Here is a 26744-nt window from a genome sequence, read left to right on the forward strand (position 1 = left end):
AAACTGTGTATTAAATTAAATTTTTGTAGCCGAGTCTACATAAAATGCCAAAGACAAAACAGTTTGAGATGCATCAAATAATATGACTTAGATGGGACCTAGCTGAAGACTTGGCATATCTCATCATGGTGTGCAGTTTTTCTTTAAATATAAAAATATGACACAGCGCCATCATTTAATGCATGTGTTGATTGCTGAAGCTTCACAAGAAATGGTTTAATGGAAGTATGGCAGTCAAGAAGCCATACATAACAAAGGTAAACATGTCGTTGATCCCAAACATATTGTCAATGCAGTGAAAGCACACCTGGAACTACTGCATAAATAATACAAATTTAGTCCAAAGCAAAAGCAAATGAGTGACTCCCTAAATCAGTTGCTCACAAATTGCCTGGAAGAACTAGTCACAGCTGTTTCCTGATCCACTGCTTGAAGTTTCCTGGACTAGTCTGAATGAGTAACACTCTGTTAAAAAAAACAGAGGTACAACTAAATTCTAGCGTCTGTAACACTAGATGGTACTTGTCCCCCAAAAATCACGTTAATAAAGACAGATTAATATGCACAATGTATGAAGATAACAAAATATAAAACTGAAAACAGTTGCAGTGCAATAGAAACATTTTATGTTACTAAAGTGAATTAATAATTAAAAAAATAACTATAAAATTTATATTGGAAACAATGATGTGATTATCATTTTGACCGCAATTGTGCAACACTATCAGTCACCGACCTCAGTGACCTCTTCAGAGCTTGAATCTGAACATTATTTAAGCAGTGCAGGATCATCTTGAAAAATCCCTGTGAAAAATAAGGCTAGAATAGTGTTTGAAAACACGTCTACCTTCATGCCTTAAAGGTTTTTAAATTTCAGATGTTCATAATGAAACTATTGACATTAGGGTGAAACAAAGTTTATTAATCCCAACAAAAGATATATGAACCCCTGATTTTTCCACTCAAATATAAGATGGTCATGTTTTTTTCTGCTATGTGGAAAATACAGTGTTAATAATGTAATGACAAACGTGCAAATTATAGTACTTACAAAACACCTTTCAGTCAATAAAAACATCAACCTAGGGAGGTAAGGATTTGTTGATATCTCATTAGGTCAGATTAGGTCCCGATGGACATCTACCTACCATGCTCTTGCTTGTGGTTGTATCAAATGACAAGGGCACAGTGACCTTATGAGAATGCTGATTGCAAAAGAAAGGGTCAACTATAGCATTGCCCTGCCACAATGAAGGCCATGCTGCCAAAGGTTTGTTTCAATTTTAAAACACTCAGGCAGATCTTACTCAGACAGACAGTAGTGTATGCAAGAAAATGTTGTATATTTATGAATTACAGGCAAGGAAAAAATACAAAATGGTTAAAAAAACACATTTTTTTATTTTACATTATTATTATTTTACATTAAACGTAGGAACTTGCATATTGCTGCCATTTGTAAATAAATTAACCATATTTTTTTCCTCCAAGTTTCAACATTTTACTTTTTTCCAGCTTCAATTTTGATTGAAGCTGGAAACACTGCTTGCTCACGAGGTCCCAACAATTCTGAAAAACATAGGCTGATTCAGGTTGGTCAGGTATTACTCATGTTAAACTTAAATAAAATAAAAATAATCATTCATTTATGTTTTTATTTTAAATGTTGGTGAGAAACATGACTACATATTTTTGTTTTGTTTTTTATTTCCGACCAATATTATAAATAGATGTTTTGTTTTTGTTAGATGTCACACTTCCTGTGAAGCATATTGCGTAGATTTCTTTTTCAGAACAGCTACCAAAAATGGGAGGGGATGTCACATATCCCACCTATTTCACTCAGAGTATAAAAGCTGAGCTATGAGATGAACAAAGGGACATTTTTTGAACTGCTGATTCTTTCATCAGGGAAAAAAAAAACTGTAAGTATAGTTTTTTGCTTGTTTTTTTTTTAGATATCTTCATTGGACATTATTACATTACACGTACATGATATGAACAAAAGTCTTTCTCCAAGCTTTCAATTTCATTAAATATTTTTTTCAGTGCAAGAAAATAAATAAATAAAAATGAATAACCCTTTCTCATTCCTCTTTTCATTCCATAATGTCCAACAGGTATTAGTGAGACTATCAATGGGGCAGTTCAAGTCTAAGATTACAGGGTCAGGCCCAGGTATTCCCCAGGCAAATCCTGAAGAAGGACCTCCCAGGTACTCCTCACACCATTTTGATAGCAGTATAAATCCAAGCTTCACCATCTCAGGCATGTCAAGGTTTGTTAAATGCTAGATTTTTTTCTACTTCAACTGGTAGAATCTATGATCTGTTAAATTTATAAACAAGAAACAAAGTAAATTAATAAATAAAAAAGAAAGAAAGAAACTTTAGCAATCACTGAAGGAAATACAGTTTCAAGCAGTTATGGTTTCATTATTTAATAACTTTTTCTTTCTTTTTTTTCCACTGGAACAAAAAGCGCATCGGGACAGAAGGACTCAAACATGGAGCCACGAAAAACTTCTATCTATAACACCATAGACACGGCACCACAGTTAGAGTATTATGCGAATACACTGCCCCACCAAGAGATCAAAATCAGACCTTCTCTTGATGTTCTGCGCAAAACATTTGAGGTGAGTTTTCCACCTGTGGGGAAAACATCTCATTGTTGTGTTGTTTAACTTTGCAATTTATGAAGGAGACAGTTTAAACTTAGAACTTTTGATTTATTTCATAGACAATATAAATCTATAACCCATTGAAGCAGGATGAGATTGTCATGTGACCCTCAACCATAAAATTATGCAGCAGGAAATGTTTTCCCTCCTGTCATTGCAATGTCCTTGCTCATCAGAGGAGCAAGCACAACTTCCAGAAAGTTCCTTTCAGTGACTGTTGATAGGATTTCCTAATAAACAAACTTGAATTAAATTAAATTTTATTTTTTTGAGTATTCGAACATTATGGAACTTTTTTTTTTTTACATCCTTTTATTGCAAAATTGAAGGACAGTGTTTTGCACCTTATAGAATTAATAACTAGTTTAATCAAAAACTGACATTTGATTATTTTTCTATTCAGAAAACTTTCTTTCTAAATTATTTATTATTATTTTAGGAAGTGGAAGCAGAAAATGCCGCCGCAGATGATGCCACCGCAGATGATGAAGAACCCCAAGGTCCTGAAGGGAAACCGCCTACTAGATTTGGCTGGTTTATTGCAGTCTGGGTGAAAAAAGCTTCTGTGTATTTAAGTCTACAACATACAAATGGAAAAAAAAAAACAAGTAAAACAAAAAAATAAACTTTTTTTTTCTTTTTATCACAGATGCGCTGCATGCTGAATATCTGGGGTGTCATCCTCTTTCTCCGGCTAACATGGATTACCTCTCAGGCAGGCATCGGTAAAACAACATTCATTCATTGTTCAGTATATTGGGTCCTTTTTATTCCTGCTTTCTGTTGCCAACTCTGGTATATATAACTTTCATTGATTTGGGCTGTTAATTCATGATATTAGATTACTAATCTAACAGGAAATGATAATTTGGAGTTGAATAAAATACTCACCTTGGTTAAAATTTGTTCCATTTCATCCTGCAGGTACTTCATAATATTGACATGAGAAATTTAAAAAATCAATAAATAATACAAATTTATATAAGTTGGGAGTAAGTTCCTTACCCATTTCTGTGGATATATGACAAAATAAATGCAAAATGTATCATAATAATGGAATTGTATAAGTTCTGTAGACAAGAAAATCGATACAGTACATGTAAAACATTCTTATTCAAGCCATTTAAATAGGATTTAGTTAACAACCTCCATGATCATAATATTATAATACTGAGTCCTAACTTGTTTCTTTCTTCAGTTTTGAGCTTGGTCATTATAGCCATGGCTGTGTCAGTGACCACAACAACTGCCCTGTCAATCTCCGCCATCGCCACCAATGGGAGAGTGAAATCAGGTGAGTAAATTATTTTAAACTGGAATGACACAGTATAAGTATTATTGCCACTTAATCTTGCCTTTTAAAATCATCCATTGAATTCCCATTTTCAAACCTACTATCCTGTCCAATACTCTCTATATCTCTATAACACTTTTAATAAATGCTTCCTTTAGGAGTACTCTTAAACTCTTACTACATTTATGATAGAATAGTGCCAACGCTCCCGGCGTTGCTTCCCTTCTTCCTGGTCCCCATTCACACACAATATTTTTAACAGCCTTGTTTCTGCATATTTTTCAATATTTAGGTGGGACATATTTCATGATCTCTCGCACACTCGGTCCTGAACTAGGAGCATCAATTGGACTGATCTTTTCCATTGCCAATGCTTTGGCTGTCGCACTCCATACTGTTGGCTTTTCAGAGGTCGTACGTGATCTGATGAGGGTAAACAAATAATAATAAAAATAATAATAATAATAATAATAATTCTAAATAGGTAACCACATCTTGTAAAATAATGCATTCTAAATCTTTATACTTTCATACTCCTGTTAATACCTTGTTGATTTTTTTAGGGCTATGGTACCATAATGGTCGATGCGCTCAATGATGTCCGTATTATTGGTGTGGTCACAGTGACAATTCTTTTGTTCATTACATTCGGTGGAATGGATTGGGAAGCCAAGGTCAGCACAACCAAATACATTTCACTTTGTTTGCTGGACATGGGTTACAAATATTGTTGTTTCTTATTAATGTTTACTCTTCATTGTACCTATTTTAATTATCTCCCTTCATTCTTTCTCTCTTTTACTCTCGTAGGCTCAGATTTTTTTCTTCATAGTTCTCATGGCTTCCTTCGCTGATTACCTTGTGGGAACACTGATACCTCCCAGCCTCCAGAAGAAGTCACAGGGCTTCTTTGGATATAACAGTAAGTTTATTCTTCTCATAACAATCTAGTTTCCAAAACACACCTTTGAAAAAAAAAATATTTTGATTTAATTCCTTTAGTTATCAGTCCTTCTAATACATTCTGCCTACCAGTTCTAATGCATTGATCTCTGATGTCAGTTATTCTGGACTGTCACTGACAATATTGAACACATTATAGGATTGACATGAATTAATTATTGGAAGTAATAGCTGGAAGAGCAAACTTCCAGCTATTTGACAAAATCCTGATGCAACTGAGCATGCCTTGCATATGCTGAAGAAGAAATCTAAAAGGGCAAACATTTGAAACAAGTAGAAGTTGAAGGTAGATGCAGTTTTAACAAGGCATCACCAAAAAAAGGTTCTCAGCAACTGCTATTTTTTTTTTTAATAAATCGTAGACTTCAAGCAGTCCTTGTTTGTAAGGGATCTGCCAAAAAGTACTAAACACGACTGTTTTAACATACATAATATTACTTTTTTTCAAACACTATGGTACTCTGGAAAAATAACTACCATATGTATAAATTGAACCGATATGCTAGTTACTTTGAATCAAAGTGTGGAATGTACACCTGCACTTTAGATTGTTCAATTTCAGATTTCACACTGAGGAACATTTGTTACTCACATCACGTGGGGTTACTCAAAGATATTTCTTTGTCCCAAACATCATTGAGGCCACTGTATGTGTTTACAATAGGAATGTGTTTTTTCATAATTTTAAGCTAATATCTCGTATGTTCTACAGAGGATGTATTCATAGAAAACCTCACACCAAACTGGAGAGGTCCTGATGGCAACTTTTTCCGTCAATTTGCAATTTTCTTTCCTGCATGCACTGGCATCCTGTCTGGAGCCAACATCTCTGGAGACCTCAAAGTATGACAAGCATCAAGAAAAAGAGAGTTCTTCTACTAAACCCGCTAAGCTTTATGTGTAAGTGATGACTCTAAAAATATTTTCTTTTGCAGGACCCTTCTACTGCTATCCCGAAAGGCACCCTAATGGCCATTTTTTGCACCACTCTCAGCTACGTTGTGATTGTTGTCACTTCTGGTAATTACTCAGTTTACTTTTTTTTCTCTGCATTAGATATGGCTGGAATCTTAACTTAAAAGCTTCATTCAGATTCTGTGGTATATAGGCATTTTTTTTCTTGTTGAAACTGCCTGTGAGAAAAAGGTCAGAGACTATGAATGAAACAGCTTTTTGACTCTGTTCTGAAACTAACATTGACTCCAGGTGCAAGTGTAGTGAGGGATGCCTCTGGAAATATGACTGACCTCATGACTGGAAACAGCACAGATGGCTGTTTGGGACCAGCATGTAAACTGGGCTGGAACTTCACAAAGTGCGTCCAGTCACAGGCTTGTTCAGAGGGTTTGGCAAACTATTCACAGGTACTGGTCAGCTAAGAGACAAATGGCATTTATGTTCATTGCAATGTGAACCAGATTTTCTTTTATCATTGATAAGTGGAGCTCTTCATGCTCTGGTAAAATTTTGGAGTCCTTCATTAGGTTGTACTGGGACCTATTCTTTCTTGGTTATACATGCTACCACTGGGCCACATTCTTAAGATATAAAACATTTAATTGCTCTTCTAGCTGGTTTTACAGAGCTCTATGCCCCAGTGAGACCTACTGTAATCTTAAGTAATCTTTCAAACCTTTTAAAATGTCTAATGGCTGTTTAGAAATCGATGTGTTCAATTATTCTGAGATTTTACTTACGTAAAATAGAAATTCTTATTGGATGTGACAGGTTGGATCAAGTCTTAACTTATTTTTTCTCATATTTTTTTTTTTTTTTTATCTTTACATGTAAAATAAACCCAGGGGTTTTTGATTCTGATCTCTCCTTTGAGAAGGATATAAACAATGTGCTCCCAGACTTGCTTCGACCACTTTAAGAATATTGCAAGGATCCATTTAAAGATCTGAGTTGCAAACATATTGAGGTTACCACACATGCTTTCATGACTTCTCAGTTAAACTATTGTAATGGTCTTTTAACAGGTTAATCCAAAAGCATTGAATTGACTATAGATTACATAAAATTACGTATCAAGGAGCATTAAAAGAATCAATTAAAATGAACATATTACATTGTTTTTAAAGACTTTGTACTGGCTGTCCACTAATTTTAAGATTTAAAATTGATTTAACGATTTTATGTGTTACTTTTTAAATCTTTATTCCCTGGCCCCGGAATATATAGTGCAACTTTTTTGCCGTTATCAAACAGTGTGCAGCTTTCAGATACTCAGAAACCTGTAAACTGTTCAAAATTCTCACTTAAAGAAAAAAGACGATTAAGCATTTACTAATAGGGTTCCTTGGTTCTAGAATGAGCTGCCTAAGTTAAGTTATTTTTAACTTAAATCCTTATTCTCATTAAAAAATTGCACTTGACTCTTGCATGGTCTTGTTTAATTGTTTTGTAATCTTTTTGAATTTCCTTCAAGTTTGTTCTTTTGTTCAGTGTTTCATTTCTGGAACTGTCTCTTAAAGCTGACTTTATATATATAAAAACTGCTTAAGAAATAAACTTTATTATTTAAACTTTTTTTAAGTAATTATATTAAATGTGTTATTTTGAACACATTCTTCCGGTTGTTTACAATTTCATTTTTTCAAAATTCTCTACAGGTAATGGGCCTGATGTCTGGTTCATATTACCTCATTGTTGCTGGTATTTTTGCAGCCACCTTGTCTTCTGCTCTTGGATTTCTTGTTTCTGCCCCTAAAATTTTTCAGGTGAGAACCACCAGATACATCACAATGACTGAACCATATTTTTTATTTTTATTTTTTTAGGCAATAAAATACGGACAGTCTTAACCAATTATCACGGTTTATTCATTTCAGCTTGTGCAGCAAAAAGTATTAATTTTGCAGAGTAGAACAGTGATAGACAAACATCTGACACTACTCTCACAATTCTGCTATTAATGCCATAGTATTTATAAACATGACCATAGCAATTGTGTTGGACCTCATTTCTTAGCCAAATTCACCTTAGCTTTTATTCTTTAAAAATTGGACCTCAGAATTTAACAGAGACACTAAGGAATGCTGCCACCTTGTGGACTTCTGACTTGTCAATCACATGGGGAAGCAAAAACATATTGGGTCTATGTATATCGTAACAAAGAAGCCATGGGACATTTCTCCACATACTTTTACACAACTGGATGCCTTTTTGTCACAGATGGCAGAGAACTGATGATTATTAGAAAGAAATCAGATTTAAGTCACTTAAGCATTACTTCAGCAAGGTTCTGCAAAAAAGAAAAAAATGTCAGTTTTTTGGTGCAAATTCCTATTTTCTAACTAAAATAAGCAGAAAAACAATGAAAAATGTGATATATGCATTTGTAAATGTAGTAAAGTTATTATTGTTAAAGAAATTATGTTTGTATTTTATTTCATCTCTCAGTGTCTGTGCAAAGACAACGTATACCCGTACATTATATTCTTTGCAAAGGGTTATGGCAAAAACAATGAACCACTCCGGGGCTATATCCTTACCTACCTCATTGCTGTGGCCATCATTCTTGTTGGTGAGTGTAATCCAGCACTGTCATTCTACTCTTATTTGAAAAATTGTTTCATATATGTGCTGATAGTTTTTTCCTTCTGTATTATTACAGCTCAACTAAATATCATTGCACCCATTATCTCCAACTTCTTCCTGTGTTCCTATGCTCTTATAAACCTAAGCTGCTTTCATGCTTCACTTGTCAACTCCCCTGGTAAGTTATGTACTCAGCTATTGCACTGCACTAAGACTAGAGACAAGCTCATGCCTATTCACTAAACAAGAAATTAAGCATTTCACCAGGACAAATGTGATGTCCAAGACAGGTGATACTTAACAAACTGATACACAATAATGTGAAGCTAAATGTGTTATTCCTTTGAACATCACTTCAATCCTTTATGTGCTTATGCATAGGGAGGGCAAAAAGTGGGTCTTATAATTTAGGTTTTTTTGGAGGCTGTACTGGACATAGTACTAGGGATCTAGGATCAAAACTTTTGCATTATACTCACTTGTAACTGTCCTTCTCTTGTCATCTCTTGAAGGATGGAGGCCAGCATTCAAATACTATAACAAATGGACAGCTTTGTATGGAGCACTGGCATCTATAGCTCTGATGTTTGCGTTTACCTGGTGGGCTGCTCTGATCACCTGGACTGTCATCTCCCTCCTGTTTCTATATATTGCATACCTAAAGAAACCAAGTGAGTCAAAAATCAAGCATAGGTTGGAAGTCAATGTTGCTTTGATACGAACCATGCCTCAGATGGACAAGTGAAATACATTGTATTTTACCAGTCATTTATACTGCATCTGTTTGCATAATGTTTTTTTAATTACATCAACAGATGTAAATTGGGGCTCTTCAATACAGGCAAGTTCATACAACATGGCTTTGTCATTCTCTGTGTCTCTTACTGATGTGAACGACCATGTCAAGAATTTTAGGTAAGTGGTCTAAAATGTTAAAAAGCATTTGGGTGGTTTTTTTTTTGTTTTTCTTGTTGTTGTTTTTTTCATGTGTTGTTTTTTCAAAGAGTATTTGTGTGATCGCTGTTTTATCTTCAAAAAAACACCCCAAAACTGTCAAAATAAATCTCACTAACATGTGCAGAACGTTGAAAGGAGGACATTCCCCAACAAATGCAGGCCACATATCTCAAACATTAGGATAATTCAAATAGACAGTAACTCCCGAACATTATCTTTGTTCTCTGATGTCCTTTTATTAGACCACAATGCCTTGTCATGACTGGACCTCCACAACAGCGGCCTGCACTGGTGGATTTTGTTGGCTGCTTCACTAAGCATGTCAGCCTTATGATCTGTGGAAACATTATAATGGTGACTTTCTTTGTTTCATTTTTCTTTGAAAGTTAAAAATGACAATTGATTAACATTTTTTATCCACTAATTAAAAGTTCTCACACTGGCTTTTTGTCAGAAGTTTTTTAATTGCACATGCTCAGTTTCTTCAGCTTTTCATAGAAGGTTGATATTGCCTTTTCCAGGAGCCAGAAAAGCAGACCCCGTTTCAGGATTCCACAGATCAGTATGTTAAATGGTTAAACAAGAGGAAGGTTCGCTCGTTTTACACTCAGTTTACGGCTGATTCCCTCAGAGATGGAGTTCGATATCTGATACAGGTATGTCCTCTATTTGAGAAGCAATTGTTGCTCACTACTCAAAAGAAACTAGAAACTAAATAATGGCTTCTTACAAGTTATACTGTATGATTCTCATAATTTTTGATAATGCTAAACTGGTTTTCATCACCATGTGAGTGACTCTGTTGTATAACTGCTGGAGCCTGACAAATTAAAGGTTCCTTGTTGAGTTGCAGAAGACACAAATACCTTTGGGGGTGTGTCAAAAATGGCATTCTGTTTACAAATGTGCTTTTGGTTTGTAATTATGGCATATCAGTCCTTTTAAAAAAAAAAAAAAAAAAAAAACTATAACATTTTATTAATCATTTCAGTACTATAATACAATTGAAGTAAGGGGTGGCATTTAAATTGCCTGTTTTTTAAAAAAATGAATGCAGTAATTTATATTCTTATTTAGGGGTGGCTTTATGTGTTTTTCTTGCATCTTACTTATGGTGTCATTTTACAAATCCATTATCTTGAAAATATCATGAAATTTTTTGTAAATTTGTAATTGTGGCTCTTTGAATATAAATATCTAAGAGTTTAACAATGTTGAATCCCTGAAATCCCTAAAACATTTGGATGTCTCTGATGGATTGCTATTGTTATTATTATTTTTAAATTCAAGGCTTCTGGTCTTGGCAAGCTGAAGCCTAACACGCTGGTCCTTGGCTTCAAATCAAACTGGATGGAAAGCTCTCCTAAAAGCATTGAAGATTATATCCACGCTATATAGTAAGCTTATCATTGTTTTCATATTCCGTGTGTGTGAGTGTCATTCTATTGTAAACATCAAAGATTTTTGATGATTAAAGATTTTTTGAATTAATTCTGAAAAAACTTGCAGGGTGGTGGTGGTACATGTTGTAGGGTGGGGTCCCGTTGCCATCCATTAAAATTTGGCTTACTTACACTGTGGTCCTAAAGGTCAACTGAATGATTTATTGGTCTAAAATTCATAAAAAGCCTTTTAACGATTCTTTTAAAAGTGCAGTGTGCATTTTTAGCATATAGAAAGTACCATACAATATTATGACACCTTCTACTTAACACTTAATTGAATTCTACACTTTTTTTTTTTTTTGAAAGAGTCCTTAAAAGGTTTTTTGTTGCTCACACACTCTCTCTTACTGTTCTTCAGTGATACATTTGACTCCAAGTACTGTTTGTGTATCTTGAGGATGATGGATGGGCTGGACATCACTGACCATTCTGATTTTAAAGGTTGGATGCATGGCTTACCATGGATTTCTAAAGCATGTGACATTGGCAAAAAAAATTATAACAAAGACAAATTATGACAAATTTAAAAAAAAAAAAATTCCCAGCTTGCCCCTGCAGTGGTCAATCCTTCCTTTATTTTTTACTTTAGAAAACCAAGGCTTTGAGCCTGATGAAGCCATTGAAAACAATGACCATCAGCTTCCTGAGAAGGAATCAGGTAAGCAAGCACTTTCAATGCTTCAGATTTTTTCATTTCAATCTGACCCAAAATGCATATTTTCGACCAATCATTGTCCTGCATTGATGTTGAAAGTTCAATCATCTGATTTAAAAAATATATAGAGAAGTTCACTGTTCTCCAAGTAAAAGTCAATATACATATAACCCTGCACTGCACATGGAGGAAATTTGTCAGCTAAAATGTACGTACATTTCTAAATGTATAAATGTCTAATTTATACATGAACAATCTTTTGTTGAAAATGGTTTTAGACAGTCTGGGGGACAAATAAGGATTCTCAATTAATTCAAAGATATTTACATGTCGATGAAATAGCGTAAAACAAAGATTTGATCATACCATCTCTTTAATAGTATTTCCATTTACAGATGCTGCTTTTGAAATGCTGCAATGGAGATGGTTGTCGTTAAATGTACATAGAAAGCATATAGCTTCTTAAGTATGAATATGGAGTAATCCTTATGATAACACATAATTATCGCTTTTTGCAGCTAATGACACTTCTGAAAACATCAACAGTGATCAGATCAAGACTGTGTTTAAGAATTCTGGGGGAAAGAAGACTATTGACATCTACTGGATAGCTGATGATGGAGGTGAAACACTAGGCACACTAGTTATATCACAATTTAATAAGACGTGTGTAACACCTAGTTGATATAAAAGTTGATATAAAAGTGTGTGGATTGGGTATCTGGTCAGAATTCCAAACTATAATAACTTTGGTCATCTAACTATGATGTCTCTTGGACACATCGTGGTGGTACGCAAATCCAAGGAAGAGTTGGTCTGTGAGTTTATCTGGAAACACCTAGATCAGTCAGTAATCAAAGAGAAGGAGGACTCAGCAGCTCAGCTTAGACTAGTGCATGGATAGTTGACAGATGTAATTTTAGTGCCAGTATTGGCTGTAGTCAAAACTGAATCTTCACATATAATTTTGGATATAAAATTAACCACTGCTATCTTGCTCTTCTCTAGGACTAATTTTACTGGTGCCTTACCTGCTCACCAGAAGAAAATGTTGGCGCAGTGGTAAGATTAGGGTTTTCATATTGGGAGATGAAGAAAACATCGAGGAAAGCCGTGATGCGTATGTTTATTCTATTTTAACCTATGTATTGGTATTTGAATTTTTAAAAACCTTTATTCATAGGTAAATTGAAATTGAAAGGCGTGCAGGTAAACATTCTTCCATTACGTTTTTATTTGTGATCTAACAATCTTCATTGTTAAACAAAGCACAGATGAAATTAATGTAATTTTTCTTTTAGAAAATTTTAAACCAGGATATTTTAGATGTACAACACACAGTCACCAATTAAATTTGAAATGAAATCTAGGACTGAAAGAGCATTTCCCTGCATGCTGTTCAGACTGGGGTGAAAACGTTTAGGAATGTTTCAGGTTATATGACAAGGTGTTTGATTTTCAGACACTGAAGTGCTTTAAGATTGCTTCTTTTGTTTCTTTCAGAATGATCGCCCTGCTGAAGAGATTCCGCATCGATGTTACTGAAGTTGTCGTCATGACAGACACTGAGAGGAGTCCTCAGTCCAAAAAGTATGAAAAACTTGCCATCTTTTTCACCTAAGTCACAGTATGCACTAAAATCCCTTTACAAAACCCCTGCAAAGCTTTTAACCTCAGGAACAAATGAAAGGCATGACATTTCACCTAAATGTTTCAATTATGAGTCCCAGTTTCATTTAGTGAAAAAGACATTTTTATAGATGATGTTGAATTAACTGTAATAGAGCGCTGAAAGTACAGTTAATTAGAGCATGTTTAATGATAGCAGTTTTTTTTTCTTTCCTTGACTGCAAACTCATTTGTGTCTTTTTGATGCCTTGTAGTATGAATAGGTTTTTGGAGAGTGTTGCGCCCTACAGGCTATATGATGAACAGCAGGAAGGTGTCTCAGTTCAGGAACTAAAACAGAAGGAACCATGGAAAATATCAGACAAACAGTTGGAGGCCTTTAGACTTAAGGTCTGTCTCTGTACTTCATTTCTAACCCAAAAGAAGAAATGACATGCCTATGATCGTCCACCAAATTCATTTAAAAACTTTTTTTTTTCAAAATTTTATTTACAGTCTGAGAGAAAAGTAAGGCTGAACGAAATCATCCGGAGGAATTCACAAAATACCACCCTCGTGCTTGTGTAAGTTGACTTTTTATATTACCAGTGAAGTTCAGAACCTTTTGTTAAATTTGTTAAAAGTGTATTTTCTATAAAATCTTTTATATTGCCGTTGTTCTGGTGTATCTTTAGTCCCAGAATTGAGGCAGTTTTATTATACATCCACCATTTATCATTCCCCAGATGATTTGTACTATAATGTGGTGTATAATATATTATAAGACAAGGCAGATCAAAAATAAAAGGGGATCAATGTAGTGCATTCACCAATGCACCCTAATGAATTAAATGACTCTACATCTGTTTACAATCACAGTATATGATTAAAAATTTTAAAACAGAAATTGAATATTTCAGCTATGACAAACATGGTAACAATAAGAGTGAATATTGAATAAATATTTTTAAATACATGTCAGTATAAGAGACCCAGTGTACAGTATCGGTCAAAAGTTGATTTTTTTTTTTACTGCAGTTGCTGATTTGTACTATGTTTTCATTTCGGAGTGCAATGACAAATTAAACTACATAATCCTCAATATAAACTGGAAAAACTGTGGTGTTCTAAAACTTTTGACCGGTAGTGTACAGTTACAATAAAAAGAAAGGGAAAAGAAAAAAAGGATGATTTTATACAAAACCACTATGTTCTTTAGAATGCAAGATTTGAAATACAAAACAAGAACAATCTATATGTTTTAATAGTACTTCACTTATTTTGATGCAAAACCGCAAAATAGAGTGTGTTTTGAAAAAGAAAATAAATATAGAAGAGGTTCATTTTCTGTAGTTGCTGCAAAAAGAATCCCCAAGCAAGGTTATTTTTAATTTATTTTGCTGTTTTGTTATGTTGATTGTAATTCAATAATCTTTACATATGTGAGATGACGGGCATGTTTTTTTTTGTTATGAATGAATTCTATTAGGAGTCTTCCTGTGCCGCACGGCAACTGCCCCAGTGCTCTGTACATAGCCTGGCTGGATGCTCTGACCTGTGGCCTCCACTGCCCTGTAGTGCTTGTGCGAGGAAACCAAGAAAATGTCCTCACTTTTTACTGCCAGTAAATCCTGTGTTAGTGCAATGAAATTTACAGACACAATATTTTTGATACTCTAAAATAATGTCCTGACAATAAAGGAGAAAAAAAAATCACACAAGACAAATAAGTACGTAATAAAAAGTGTGTAAATGATGTGCTGTTGTGATCAAAGATGATTAACAAATCTGATGCATAATAAAGAATGATCAAAAACAGAAGATAACACAATTGTGGTTATTCACTTTTTTCTGAATAATTTTAAGCTGTGTATTACACTTTGAAGCAAAATATAACATACAGTGCCAAATCACAACAACAATTGCCTCAAGGCACCTTATGTATGTATATATGTATATATCGAAGAATGCATATGGCTGATAAACTTGTTGTTCTTGTGATTTGTTCTATCTGTCTCATTAAAAGGATTCATCAACACAAATGTGAAAGACAATTAAAGTGGATGGACACTGACTGAACCTCACACTTGACCTGTTTAGTCTCTCCTCTTCTGCTGAAAGCAGACAGTTGGGGCTTCATTTGCCAAGTGCTGCAGATATATTTCAACTCAGGGACAGTCCAGTTCTGTTAATTAATAATACCATAACTAAAATGGCGAGCAAGCAGCAACATTAGCAAGATGAGCTTCATGGAGTTGACCTGGACTTAGTGCTGTCAGCGTTAATATCTTTAAAATGATGTTAGCGCCATAACCGCATTAACTCGCTGACAGAGATTTGCCGCGTTAATGTGGTTATGGCGCTAACATCATTTTAAAGAGATTAACGCTGACAGCACTACCTGGACTACATTCAGTTTTCCTGTTCAGTGTGTTTGGATCTTCTGAAAGAACCCATCGCCATTTATTGTGGACACAGTTATTGTAAAAGCTGGATTGATCATTGCTGGGATGGAGAGGAGGAGAAGGGTGAATACAGCTGTCCTTTCCATGTGGAGCCTCCATGCTCTGGCGATTCTAATCTCTCCAGTGATGCGAGGTAGCTTAAAGCATTTTTAGGGGTAAGACTAGAAAACTCCAATATAGATGCCCATCTGTTTCAAAGAAATGAAAATCATTGTTAGAAAAAATGGAAGTTCAGTTCATTTAAACTCATTATTTACAGCTTTGATTTGATTACCAAATGAAAATCCCACTTTCTTGGCCTGTTGAGATTGAAAGATCAGGCCAGGTTGTGGTTTTTTACTACAAACAGAAAAAAAGTTGAACAGATTTGAGCCAGCACATTTGTTCTTAGATTTCGTTAACTTCGCTGACTGGGACAAAGTCATCACTGAGCTCATCTTCTTTTAGCAAAGAAAACACAGCTCGATGAAGCAGCTGATAAAAGCCTAGGAAAGGACATAACCAGTGATGTTTAAAAATAAGTCTTTATTACTGTTTGTTTCCTCACATCCTCATTACCTCCAGCCCCCAGCAAATCACTTGAAACATTTTAAATCAGAATCACGATCAGAAAACTTTAACAATCCCTAAGGAATTTACGTGGGTTACAGATGCTCCAAGACAGTAACGGAACTAAACTACTAAACTAATTAAATGAACAACTAATTAAATATCACAATATATTACAAAGTTTACAAATTTAAGAAATAGCACTAATATATACAAACTATTAAATTATAAATATCAAGAATATTAGAGAGGTGGAATATATATGATTGACATTTGACTCTAACCTGTGAACTTTGTCCTCATCCTGGACAACATCCGCCCCTCATATACTTCATATAGAAGTCATTTATAGTTGAAAACAGTGGTAATATTGATCATACTCACTGCATTTTTTAGCAGATTTCCATCCCCTCACACTGGATGGGACCTCAAACTATCGTTATCTCCACCTGATATGCGATCACGCTTCAGCTCATCTATACAGGTTCACTAAATTTCCCCAGGTGCTGTGCAGAGAGGGTTTGGCAGACTGGTGTTACTGGGAGGTAGAGGGACATGCTCACACTCTGTCTGTAGCAGTGGTTTATAAAAACATCAGCCGGACATCTGATGAGTCACAGTTTGGCAAAAATGACAAGTCCTGGAGTTTAGACTGCACAGCAGACGGCTTTTTATTCTGTCACAATAATGTAGAAACCAAAGTGCCCGGCTCTGGTCTCTGCAAGATTGGAGTCTTCCTGGATTATAAACCAGGCACTCTGTGTTTCTATCACGTCTCTGATCCAATGGTTCTAATTAGGGCTGCACGATTAATCGTTAGAAAATCGCGATCTCGATTCATACTTATGTGCGATCTCATTTCCAAATGACAACGATTAAAAAAAAAAAAAAAAAAAAAAAAAGACAACTACGATTGTACCGCATTTTGATCCGGGACGTAATCTGCATGAAAACAAGCGCTCACTCTTCCTGCTCAACAAATGACAAGGGCGGAGCCTTATACCACGTGATACAGAAGCTGGCTGCTAAAATTAGCAGGGAAAAAACAACGGAGAGCACGTCAGGGATGACGAGAAAGTGACAGGAGAAAATCCGTCCCGGTCAACCACCCAAACATCAATAACGGGAACCTTATACAGCGCTTCCCTATACCCGTCTAACTCCCGCAGGCACAAAGAAATTACGGAGGCCATCACTTATCACCTGACCAAAAATATGGCTCCCATCAACACTGTGCAAAACAAGGGATTTAGGAAAATGATCAACGCCCTAGACAAACGCTACACAGTGCCGTCCCGCAACTATTTTTCTATTGTTGCACTACCTGCTCTATACACGCAGTGTCGAGCAACGGTGGAGACGGAATTTCAAGCAGTACAACATTTTGCAGCAACAACAAAACGTGAGACATTTGTTGTTTTTATGTTTATTTATTGTTTTTATGTTCAGTCTCAACTGTTACGAAGTTGATGTGCAGTTAATAAGTGCAATAAATATTTATACTGGAAAAGAAAATCGTGAGAGAATCGTGATCTCAATTCTAAGCAAATAAATCGTGATTCTCATTTTATGCAAAATCGTGCAGCCCTAGTTCTAATCCACAAAGTCCAGACTGCATTCACCCAACCTCTCTATCCTGGGGTTGGGATAAATTATGAATGGTATGATGTTTGAGTATTTTCACAGCTGATCATGTTATTGTAAATCTTTTTAATAGATGTGATGTTATAGAATATTTTTAAGGACCCCAAAATGAAACATAGGAAGCAAAATGCTACAAATATTTAGCACAATGCTCCATGAGAAACCAAGGGACACATGCTAGATGGGAAAACTTTTTTTTTTTTTTTTTTTAAACTGTCTTAGGCTGTACATTAGACGCACGGATTTCAGTCTCTTTTTGCAGACAGATCCCACCTCATTGAACATAAATTGAATGCATGTATGTTATTTATTTTCCATATGGAAAAAAAAATATTTGTGCTGGCAGTTGAATAAGAGCCAAAGGATTGTCATCACTGGAAAGAAAAAGCAAAACCAAAAAACGTGCAAGTTATTACAGGCCCTAAATCCTTACAGCAACTCTAATTTGGAAACTTTGCCATTTTAAATAACTGGAATTAACAAAATAAAATAAATGAAAAGACACACTGCATATAAAGATTGTGTCGTTATTTTCAAGCAGAAGCTACTACTCCTATTTTGGACATTGTTAAAATTTGGTGTTGGGTCTTCATACCTGCATGTGATGTCTTGGAATGTTCAACTTCTGCCTTAATCTCCAACAGTGTGAAAGTTTTTCTTCTTTTTTTTAAATTATAACTGCTACACCATTTTTTAAGCACAGGTTCACTCTCTAATCCCAGTCATTTTTAACGCTATGCATTTGCCCTTTAAAACGATGGCGACATGCCCAGTTTTCACCGTGCACATCTGGGTTTCTGTAGAAGTTTCTGCAGAAACACTGCTCAGTGAGTTTCACAGAAAAGTGTCAGTGATTTCTCTACCAGAGAAAGTAAGACTGTTATCTTTGTTGTTTAATGTTTCATTTCTAAAGGATGTTGTCATCGATGCCTGAGGCATAGCACAGTACTCTGTGCCCTATAAAAACTATATTCACACACATTCATACTCCGATGAACGCAGCGGAGGGCAACTTGGGGTTAGTATCTTGCCTAAGGATATTTGGCATGCAGACTGGGGAAGCCAAGAATCAAACCACCAACCTTCCCATCAGTAGCTGATCTGCTCTACCATCTGAGCCACAGCCAGGTGGTAGAGCCTTTACTGTATATGTGCAAATCGTGCTGTTTCATCTGGCACACCAGATGAAACCCACTGTTCCAACATACAATCAAGCTCTTATTTGAGTGTAGTATTGCTAAGATTTCAGTTATCAATATAAATTATTTCTTGGAATAACTTTTAGTTGCGACATGAGTTCAGCTTAAGCTTGATTTAGACTTCGGCTTGAAAGAGTCCCTTCCATTACTCAGGCTTTGGGTAGCCAGACCAACCTTTTCACCTAACTATGTGGATCACATAACTGATCCAAACACATTTACATGTGCAGTACTAGGAATATATATATATATTTTAAACAACAATGCGCTATAACAGTGGAAGCAATCTTGGAGTTTGCTTTCTTGTGCATAAATACACAGTTCTCTCAGTCAGAATAGCTTATTGGTTTGGCTTCAACCCCATTAAACCTTATTGGAATAAACTTAAATTTTGAAAAAGAATTTGTCTTGACTGCGCAACATTAACAGCCAGCTGGTTGCTGCTGAGTAGGAACAAATCCCTACAGGTCTGAAAATCTTGCAGCTATAGCCATAAACCACAAGATAAGTCATATGGGTACAAGGTGTGTGTCTTTGTAAAGCTGAAATATTGGTAAAGTTTTGACAAGATATGCCTCTAAAACAACAACTGCTGCTTTGACAGCAAAGCTGAAGAAACATGTCATATGCACAAAACAGTGGAGATGAGATGAACAGTGATTTGAATGAAATATCCTTTTACTGGTTTGCTTTTGGGTTTATCTGCTTGAGAATGTTGATGAACTGCTAGGACCGAGGAAAGAGGCGAGGTATAATTGCGACACACCTTCCTCTGCTCCCTGCATGTTACAGCAAGCATGACAAGTCAATGGAGAGAGGGCTCAGAGAGAGAAACAGAATGAAAGTAGGTGGGGGAAAGTGAGGTAGGACTAAAAGGTTAAAAGAAAAGGAAGAAACTACAACATCTTTAACACATTCAGACTCATTTTCAAGCACATTGTGTTTTCTTTTCTGTGTTGGGATTTACATTTAACTTGGTAAGTCTTTTCTGTCTTTTTTGATCTGGGATTTGTTTGTTGTTTTTAATGATTCTTTACAATAATAGTTCATTTTCTGCAGCCTAGTGAATCATATATATATTTTGAGAATGCATGGCATGTTACATGTTTCCATGGGTGATACTGTTCTTATGTATATTAGAGTTTTTTTTAAGTATGAATATGTCAGGTACAGCTAAATTTGTGGACACTTACGTTCCATGTGTTGTACCATTTCTGCGCGCGTACTCTTTCTCTGTGGGTGGAATAGGTATGCATGTGAATCACAGAGCACACAAACACACCCTCTAAGTCAGGCATGTTTTTATTAGTGTTGTGGTTTAACAGGAAGGTCTGTGTATGTAAATGGTAATAAAAATAGAGATTAAGATGACAAAGACCAAAGAAAATAGAAACGCTGCAACAACAAGCGTAACAGAAACTGGGGAAAAAAAAATCTGCCAATTATTCACGACCTGGTTATAGTTGGTATAAGTTGTAGTTGTTGCACAGCTCAACAAGAAAAAACAGTGTCAGCGTCCACTGCTGCTTTGATGCCACTGCCCATGAGGTTTGACCAGCTCTTTGTAAACAACGGTTATGTGGTCTCATTACTTCTGCAAAAAGCAAAAAGCAGAAATCAACTGAACCTTGTGTGAGCCTGCTTCCCGATAAAACCAACTGCACACTTATTGACTCTGTAATAAACACAAATTACAAGACAGGTTGCTAAGAAATATCAAACAGGTTTGTTCAGCAAGTGTAGGTGTGAGTACCTGATTATACGCAGAGACATACTGACACTGCCTGACTGGAGTGATAGTGTAGATGTGTAGAGCATGTAATGACACGTTTTTTTGAAAAACATTTTTAGTAATGTGAAAGGACTCTGATTCTTCAAGTTGGCTGCTGGAGGGGGGGGGGGGAAAGAAACAGAGAGCATATTCACACATTAAAGTGTCTCTGCTAATGTATAAATGTCTCAAGGGCTGTAAATATTAGATATACATAAACATATTTTATTACCTTAGTTTACTTCAACAAATCCCCCAAAATAAAACTGTCTCAGTACAACAGGGCCAATTTCTATTGCCCTGCGGTCAGTTACTGCAGAAATTACAAGGTAATTATACTATGTTTACACCACGAGAAAGGACAGAGGGAAGCTAGAACTATTAAGAGGTTAAGAGGAAGTAGGAGACAAGGAAATAAAAATGGACCAAGGTATACAGAAGGCATAGAAAGGCACACATAGAAATACTGATGAAACCACTACAAATAATAGACAAGATATGAACGAGAGAGCACAATACCACATAACTGAAAGCATAAATAAATAGCAGTCAAGGATCCAAACACCAACTCAATGCAACTTAGGCTCAAGTGAACTAACACGGTGTTAAAATGCATTCACTGAAGTCATTATCCTGTTAACAAATGGAAAAAAAAACTTCCTGGTTTAAGTAAAATTCTGAAAGCTTATTAATACTCATATACTTCACATTTGAACACACATGTGTGTTAGCACGAAGACATTATATCAACAAGCGACTGTTCATTTCAATGCCATTGCTATGAATATGCTGAGACTGCGTTACTCTCACAGGGCAATGATAAACAATATATTGGACTAATGCATAAATGTTGCAGCTAGTTAAAAAGAGATCATCTCGGTGATTTATTCACCACTTGGCCAGTAGTCTGCGCCACAGCACAGTGCTCTAAAATGAGCATCAGTTTCACATAGTTTTAGACTGTAAACTAATTAATTGTCAGAAAATTTAAAACAAAAAGTGATTATCCACATGTATCCACACGCTTCTCATACAGTGCATATTAGTTTTAGTGTATATTTAATACTATTTTAATACTTTAATACTATTTTCTCCTGAATGTATTTTGAAGCTTCCCAGTATATTTCTTTTTTTTGTGTTGTGTTTGGGTTTGTTTGTGCAAAAATCATCTTCCATCAATGACCCTGAAGAGAAGGAGCACAGAAGTCTAAAGTACAATCTCTGCTTAAATATTGACACCAACACACTCACTGGTGCTTTCCACTCATGTCTGGTCTCGTTTGTTCAGGAATTAAGAGTTAAAACCTGTTGCACTTGCGCCACACTCCCACACTTTCCTGCATGAAATTCATGCTTTTAAGCCTGGCACTCGATTCAGATAAAACGTGAGGGAGGAGGTGAAGACCTTTACTATTATTTGTTATTTTTTTTGCCATATTCTTGTTGCAGCCCTGAAATGCTGTCTCTATTTTCTGTATTCTTGTTAAAAGGGAGTAATAAAGTGACCGAATGAATCATTCTCTTTGACAGGAAACAAAGATGGCCCACAGAGATTGTTCAAATTTGATAAACACCACCGGAGGAAATGAAACCATTGTGGATAATCCAGTTGCCACATCTATGGGTGCCTTCATCCTCAGCCTCATCTTTCTCCTGGGCTGCCCTGGAAATTTGTTCGTCATCTGGAGCATCGCGGCACGAGCTCGAAAGCAATCTGTCACTACTCTTCTCATCCTCAACTTAGCTATCGCAGATGGCTTTCTAATGACTTTAACCCCGTTTTTCATTGTCTACCTCGTTAAACAGAACTGGGTGTTTGGGAATGTAATGTGTAAGGTCCTCTACTACCTGTGTCTAGCCAACATGTACGCTTCCATCCAGCTCATTATGATGATGAGCCTCTACAGGCTGGTGGCTGTGCTGTGGCCACAACGTGTCAGTGTTATCACCACCCAAAAGATGGTACCCCGTGTGCTGGCAGCGGTGTGGGCACTGGTGATTGCCGCCTCCATTCCTGCACTTCTCTTCAGAGAAGTGAGGGACAAGGGACCTAAGCATGTTTGCGATTCCTTCCATGATTTATGCAGCCATGTGAGTTGAGAAGAATTCTGATAGAGGAATACTGTTTAAATCTACCTCTCTATCTACCTATTAATCTGTGCATACATATATACACATTAGCACCTCCATTCTATACTATTGTTCATCCCTCTTGTGTTATCTCCCTGTACAGGTGGTCCTACAATACACACTGGAGATCATATTGGGATTTCTAATTCCCTATACTGTCATTGTAGTCAGCTACATATGCATCTTGCGTCGGATCCGACAGACCAAGTTCCGCCGTCGCATTCGTAGCGAGAACCTTATCCTGGCCATCGTGTTGACCTTCTGCCTGTTTTGGTTGCCCTACCATTGCATAAACCTGGTGCAAGTATGTCCCACAGTCTTAATTTTATGCATAATACCTTCTTCTAATAATGCCTTTAAAATTCATCATTATGATGATTCTTAACAAAATTATAATTTAACTATTTTTACATTTTGCTCAGGTTGCATGGGCAGTGTATCCAGAGAGTCAAGTAAAAACTATGTAAGTATATTTTAAGATACAAATTTACATTTACTTCTGAGAAGAAGTGAGTCAGGTGGTGCTGAAGTCAAAGTGAACTTTTTACGAGATTACTCATTGAACAGTTTGGAAAATTTCACCTTATATGAGAAAACTGGTAATGCAGCACTAAATGATATGTGTGATGGAACTAAAACTTAATTCCTGTATGCTAAAGTTTCATGACATCTAAAAGCTAAAGTTCATTTACATCATTAGCATTTAAGTATCGATATAGATATAGGAAAATTAATGTTTGTCTTTTTTACAGAGGCCTATGAGTCATTTGGGGATTTTGATTTTTTTTTATCTCATTATCTCAAGGGATGTGGTCGTCAAGACAACATTTCTGCTTTTACTATCACAGCCTCTGGTCTCTGTCTTTTAAATACCTTTTAAATACTGTAACTATAATCTGCAACAATTCATGTAGTTTTTTTTTGTGAAAGTTTTTTACTCCAAATGCATTTTATTGTTAAAAATACTTCTCATTTTCAAATGTACTTTTACAAAAAAGGAAAAAAAGGTTCAGTATAGATATATATATATATTAGGGGTGCAACGATACTCGTATCGATATTGAACCGTTCGATACAGTGCTTTCGGTTCGGTACGCATATGTATCGAACAATTCAAAATTTTAAATTTATTTTATCAACTTTCCTTCTGACGATGCTGTCTGTGTTGAGCGCTCAGTGGATCTGCGCTCGACAGTGCAGCCTAGGCAGAGTAGTCGAATGGAGATTCACTGAGCGCAGGGCAAGCTAGTGAGACAGAAGTTAAGCTCTACTTGCAACATGGCAAATTGAACCTCCCCCACCCTCATTCAGATGTGGCGTTTGGAACTATTTTGGTTTTCATGTGACGTATGACCCTGAAGGTAAGCGCGTCATGGACAAAAGTAAAACAGTATGTCGGATGTGCCACGCAATGCTCAATTACATGGGTGGGGACTACTGCGTTAGAGCAGTTAGCTCGTTAACGTGTTGGCCGTCCAGCCCCACGCACGGGGCTATCAGGGGTAGCTCGTTAACGGAGATTTGCCGTGTTGTGGCGTTAACGTCATTTCAACGAGATTAACGCTGACAGCACTAGTGGGAACACAACGAATATGACTGCACATTTACTCCGACATCATGCTAGTGCAAAGACAAGTGGAAGCAGACAAAAACAACAAGCATGCATGCTACAAACTTTACCCGAGTCATTTAGACAGCCGTTAGCACATGATTCTCCTTATGGGGACCTGATATGTTTAATATGCTGCTGAGAATATACCCCAGAAGAAGCGTATAGTATAGCTTTTATTTTGGAAAGAACCATTTCTCTGTAATAAACTCTCTTTTCCAAAGATGAGTGATTTCTCGATCAGATAGATTAATTTTTTTATTACTTTGTTGTTTCAGCAACATTAAATTTAAACACTGTACTTTTGAGTTAAAATATATATTTATAATTTTAATAAATGACAAATTAAAAAGGCATGAACATTTTTTTGTATCGAAAAAATATCGAACCGTGACACCAAAGTATTGAACCGAACCGAACCGTGAATTTTGTGTATCGTTGCACCCCTAATATCTATATAGATATATATGTATTTATTTATGGGTTCCCATTGCAGTTAGTCACACAAATAATTACTGCCTATATGCTGACTTTCAATGCAGAAAACACGTTTTTGACAGATCAGCAAATTACAGCATCCAAGAATCAGTTATTTGAATTTTAAAGTCTCTTTTCAGTGCATGCTTATATCAGTTAGTTATTACTGTCAACTTTCAGCTTTTTTAATAATCCAAATTCCCTCAAATTTTCTTCCCTTCTAGAAAAATCTCTGCCTGCATTAATCAGCTGTAGGCAAAACCAAGTTATTTTATATTTGATTAATCAATGAATTAATTATTTTTCCCATCATGTTTATGTTTGTATTGTGCTCACCTCTCTTCCCTCACAGACTGCATAAAATATGGACCAGGAGTCGTGCTGTCACTTCTTCCATAGCCTTCATGAGCAGCTGCGCCAACCCCGTGCTGTACTTTTTCGCAGGAAAGTCTTACATCCGACGAGAAGGACTTGCGTTCATGGCTCGCTTGTTTGAGGGCACTGGGTTGGATTCAGTTACAAGGAAGAGTAGACAAAACAGCCAGAATAGTCATGATAGAGACAAAGATGCAGATGCTGTAATGCTAAAAGACAGAGACCCAGATTCTACCACTAACTCAAGTTCTAATATCAAACCAGTGCAGAATGGTAAGTAGACGACATGAGGCAATAGGCCTGATATAGTGCTGTGCCCTTGAAATATTAAAATAATAAATTCTTCCTCGATCAAGGGTGAAAGCACATTTTTTAGGAGAAAATTGTTAAGGTTTTAATAACTTACTAACAGCTGGTTGCTCACTTCTGGAATGAGACTATAACAAAGGATACAACTTGACATCGGATTCCTGGAACAGGCTGCACCTGGAAGCATGATACACTGACATATTTTTGAGGTGATTCTTAAAAGAGGAACTGTATACCACACAAAAGAGCCTTGCTCAGCTCTGAACTGTCACACAAGAGGAAAAACTGTGAGGAACTATGTAGGATTTTCAGATTCCTACGTACCTCTATTTTCAATTCAACATTTACTCCTTAAAGGAGATGGTGCACTGTACATGTGATTTTTTTTAAGGTTTGACACTGTTATTTTGTTTATGCAATGATATATTTGTAAAATGCCTAAAAATGGTAAGAATGGTAAAAATGCTAAGACAGATCAACTGTTACATTTTATACAGTTGAAAGTTGAGCTGCCGTGACTTAATGGGCTTGACAACTTTAGTTTTGATATTTACTATTAAAATTCACACGTATTTCTCAGGATTCTTTTTTCTCTGTTATTTTTAATTGGACACATGTCATTTTATTAGCAGCTTGAAAAAAGTTTGAAATCTTTTCATTTCTTTTCATTTCATTTATCGCCATTGATAGGTTTGTAGCTTGAACCTATTCGCTGGAACGTTGAGGACAATATAATTACACAGCGAAGCAAGACACGAGTAGGCAAAGTTCTTCATGTTACTCATGCATGAGGGAGACCTGCCTGGAGCCAAGTGTCGTTCCACCACTTGACCTCCGTCAGACTCTCAGCCAGGCTCCCCATAGCACTCCTTTTATTGTGGTTACATAAATATGCATAGGGTCATTAACATATGACATCTTACATAGGTATACATGTGAACAAAGAATACTGTGTGTGTGTGTGTGTGTGTGTGTGTGTGTGTGTGTGTGTGTGTGTGTGTGTGTGTGTGTGTGTGTATGTGTGTGTGTGAGGTCAAGATGTGACCCTGTGAAGACTCCCCAAAGGCT

General features: G+C 36.1%; 2 protein-coding genes and 1 long non-coding RNA gene across 6 annotated transcripts; 2 read left to right on the forward strand and 1 right to left on the reverse strand.

Annotated features, from left to right (window-relative positions):
* LOC120739318 (solute carrier family 12 member 3-like) lies at nucleotides 1-15136 on the forward strand. Of its 4 annotated transcripts, none has more exons than XM_040041054.1 (28): nucleotides 1-5; nucleotides 2121-2278; nucleotides 2482-2638; nucleotides 3123-3233; nucleotides 3333-3408; nucleotides 3882-3977; nucleotides 4270-4409; nucleotides 4541-4651; nucleotides 4788-4899; nucleotides 5653-5783; nucleotides 5876-5960; nucleotides 6147-6304; nucleotides 7556-7663; nucleotides 8346-8469; nucleotides 8560-8661; nucleotides 8996-9154; nucleotides 9299-9398; nucleotides 9683-9794; nucleotides 9962-10096; nucleotides 10731-10837; nucleotides 11244-11326; nucleotides 11475-11543; nucleotides 12059-12163; nucleotides 12549-12660; nucleotides 13044-13130; nucleotides 13424-13559; nucleotides 13665-13732; nucleotides 14638-14776. In XM_040041054.1, exons 2-28 carry the CDS (start codon nucleotides 2139-2141, stop codon nucleotides 14774-14776), a joined length of 3063 nt encoding a protein of 1020 aa, XP_039896988.1. In that variant the 5' UTR covers nucleotides 1-5; nucleotides 2121-2138. The 4 variants fall into 4 exon arrangements, with proteins under 4 accessions (XP_039896988.1, XP_039896989.1, XP_039896986.1 ...); XM_040041055.1 differs by having other exon boundaries at nucleotides 2121-2215; XM_040041052.1 differs by lacking the exon at nucleotides 1-5 and adding an exon at nucleotides 1800-1925 and having other exon boundaries at nucleotides 14638-15136.
* Nucleotides 8559-8901, reverse strand: LOC120739362. Its single transcript, XR_005697185.1, has 2 exons — nucleotides 8790-8901; nucleotides 8559-8708 (listed from the first exon to the last, which is right to left on the reverse strand). It is a non-coding gene; the product is annotated as an uncharacterized LOC120739362 (long non-coding RNA).
* A 4674-nt stretch (nucleotides 15137-19810) lies between the features above and the next one.
* On the forward strand, nucleotides 19811-26258 carry LOC120739346 (leukotriene B4 receptor 1-like). Its single transcript, XM_040041102.1, has 5 exons — nucleotides 19811-19982; nucleotides 22307-22867; nucleotides 23010-23210; nucleotides 23329-23369; nucleotides 25345-26258. Exons 2-5 carry the CDS (start codon nucleotides 22316-22318, stop codon nucleotides 25646-25648), a joined length of 1098 nt encoding a protein of 365 aa, XP_039897036.1. The 5' UTR covers nucleotides 19811-19982; nucleotides 22307-22315; the 3' UTR covers nucleotides 25649-26258.
* Nucleotides 26259-26744: the final 486 nt, after the last annotated feature.

This window comes from Simochromis diagramma, unplaced genomic scaffold (assembly GCF_900408965.1).
Source record: "Simochromis diagramma unplaced genomic scaffold, fSimDia1.1 OVJJ01000370.1, whole genome shotgun sequence".
NCBI lineage: Eukaryota > Metazoa > Chordata > Actinopteri > Cichliformes > Cichlidae > Simochromis > Simochromis diagramma.

What these genes read in the sequence shown, in the direction of transcription:
- LOC120739318 (XM_040041052.1), top strand. Translation starts at nt 1,869, where the DNA reads ATGAACAAAGGGACATTTTTTGAACTGCTGATTCTTTCATCAGGGAAA. An exon ending in CAATGGGAGAGTGAAATCAG is followed by an intron (nt 3,978 to 4,269) that starts GTGAGTAAATTA and finishes TTCAATATTTAG; the next exon opens with GTGGGACATATTTCATGATC. An exon ending in CTGGATAGCTGATGATGGAG is followed by an intron (nt 12,164 to 12,548) that starts GTGAAACACTAG and finishes GCTCTTCTCTAG; the next exon opens with GACTAATTTTACTGGTGCCT.
- LOC120739346 (XM_040041102.1), top strand. Translation starts at nt 22,316, where the DNA reads ATGGCCCACAGAGATTGTTCAAATTTGATAAACACCACCGGAGGAAAT. An exon ending in ATTGCATAAACCTGGTGCAA is followed by an intron (nt 23,211 to 23,328) that starts GTATGTCCCACA and finishes CATTTTGCTCAG; the next exon opens with GTTGCATGGGCAGTGTATCC. An exon ending in GAGAGTCAAGTAAAAACTAT is followed by an intron (nt 23,370 to 25,344) that starts GTAAGTATATTT and finishes CTTCCCTCACAG; the next exon opens with ACTGCATAAAATATGGACCA.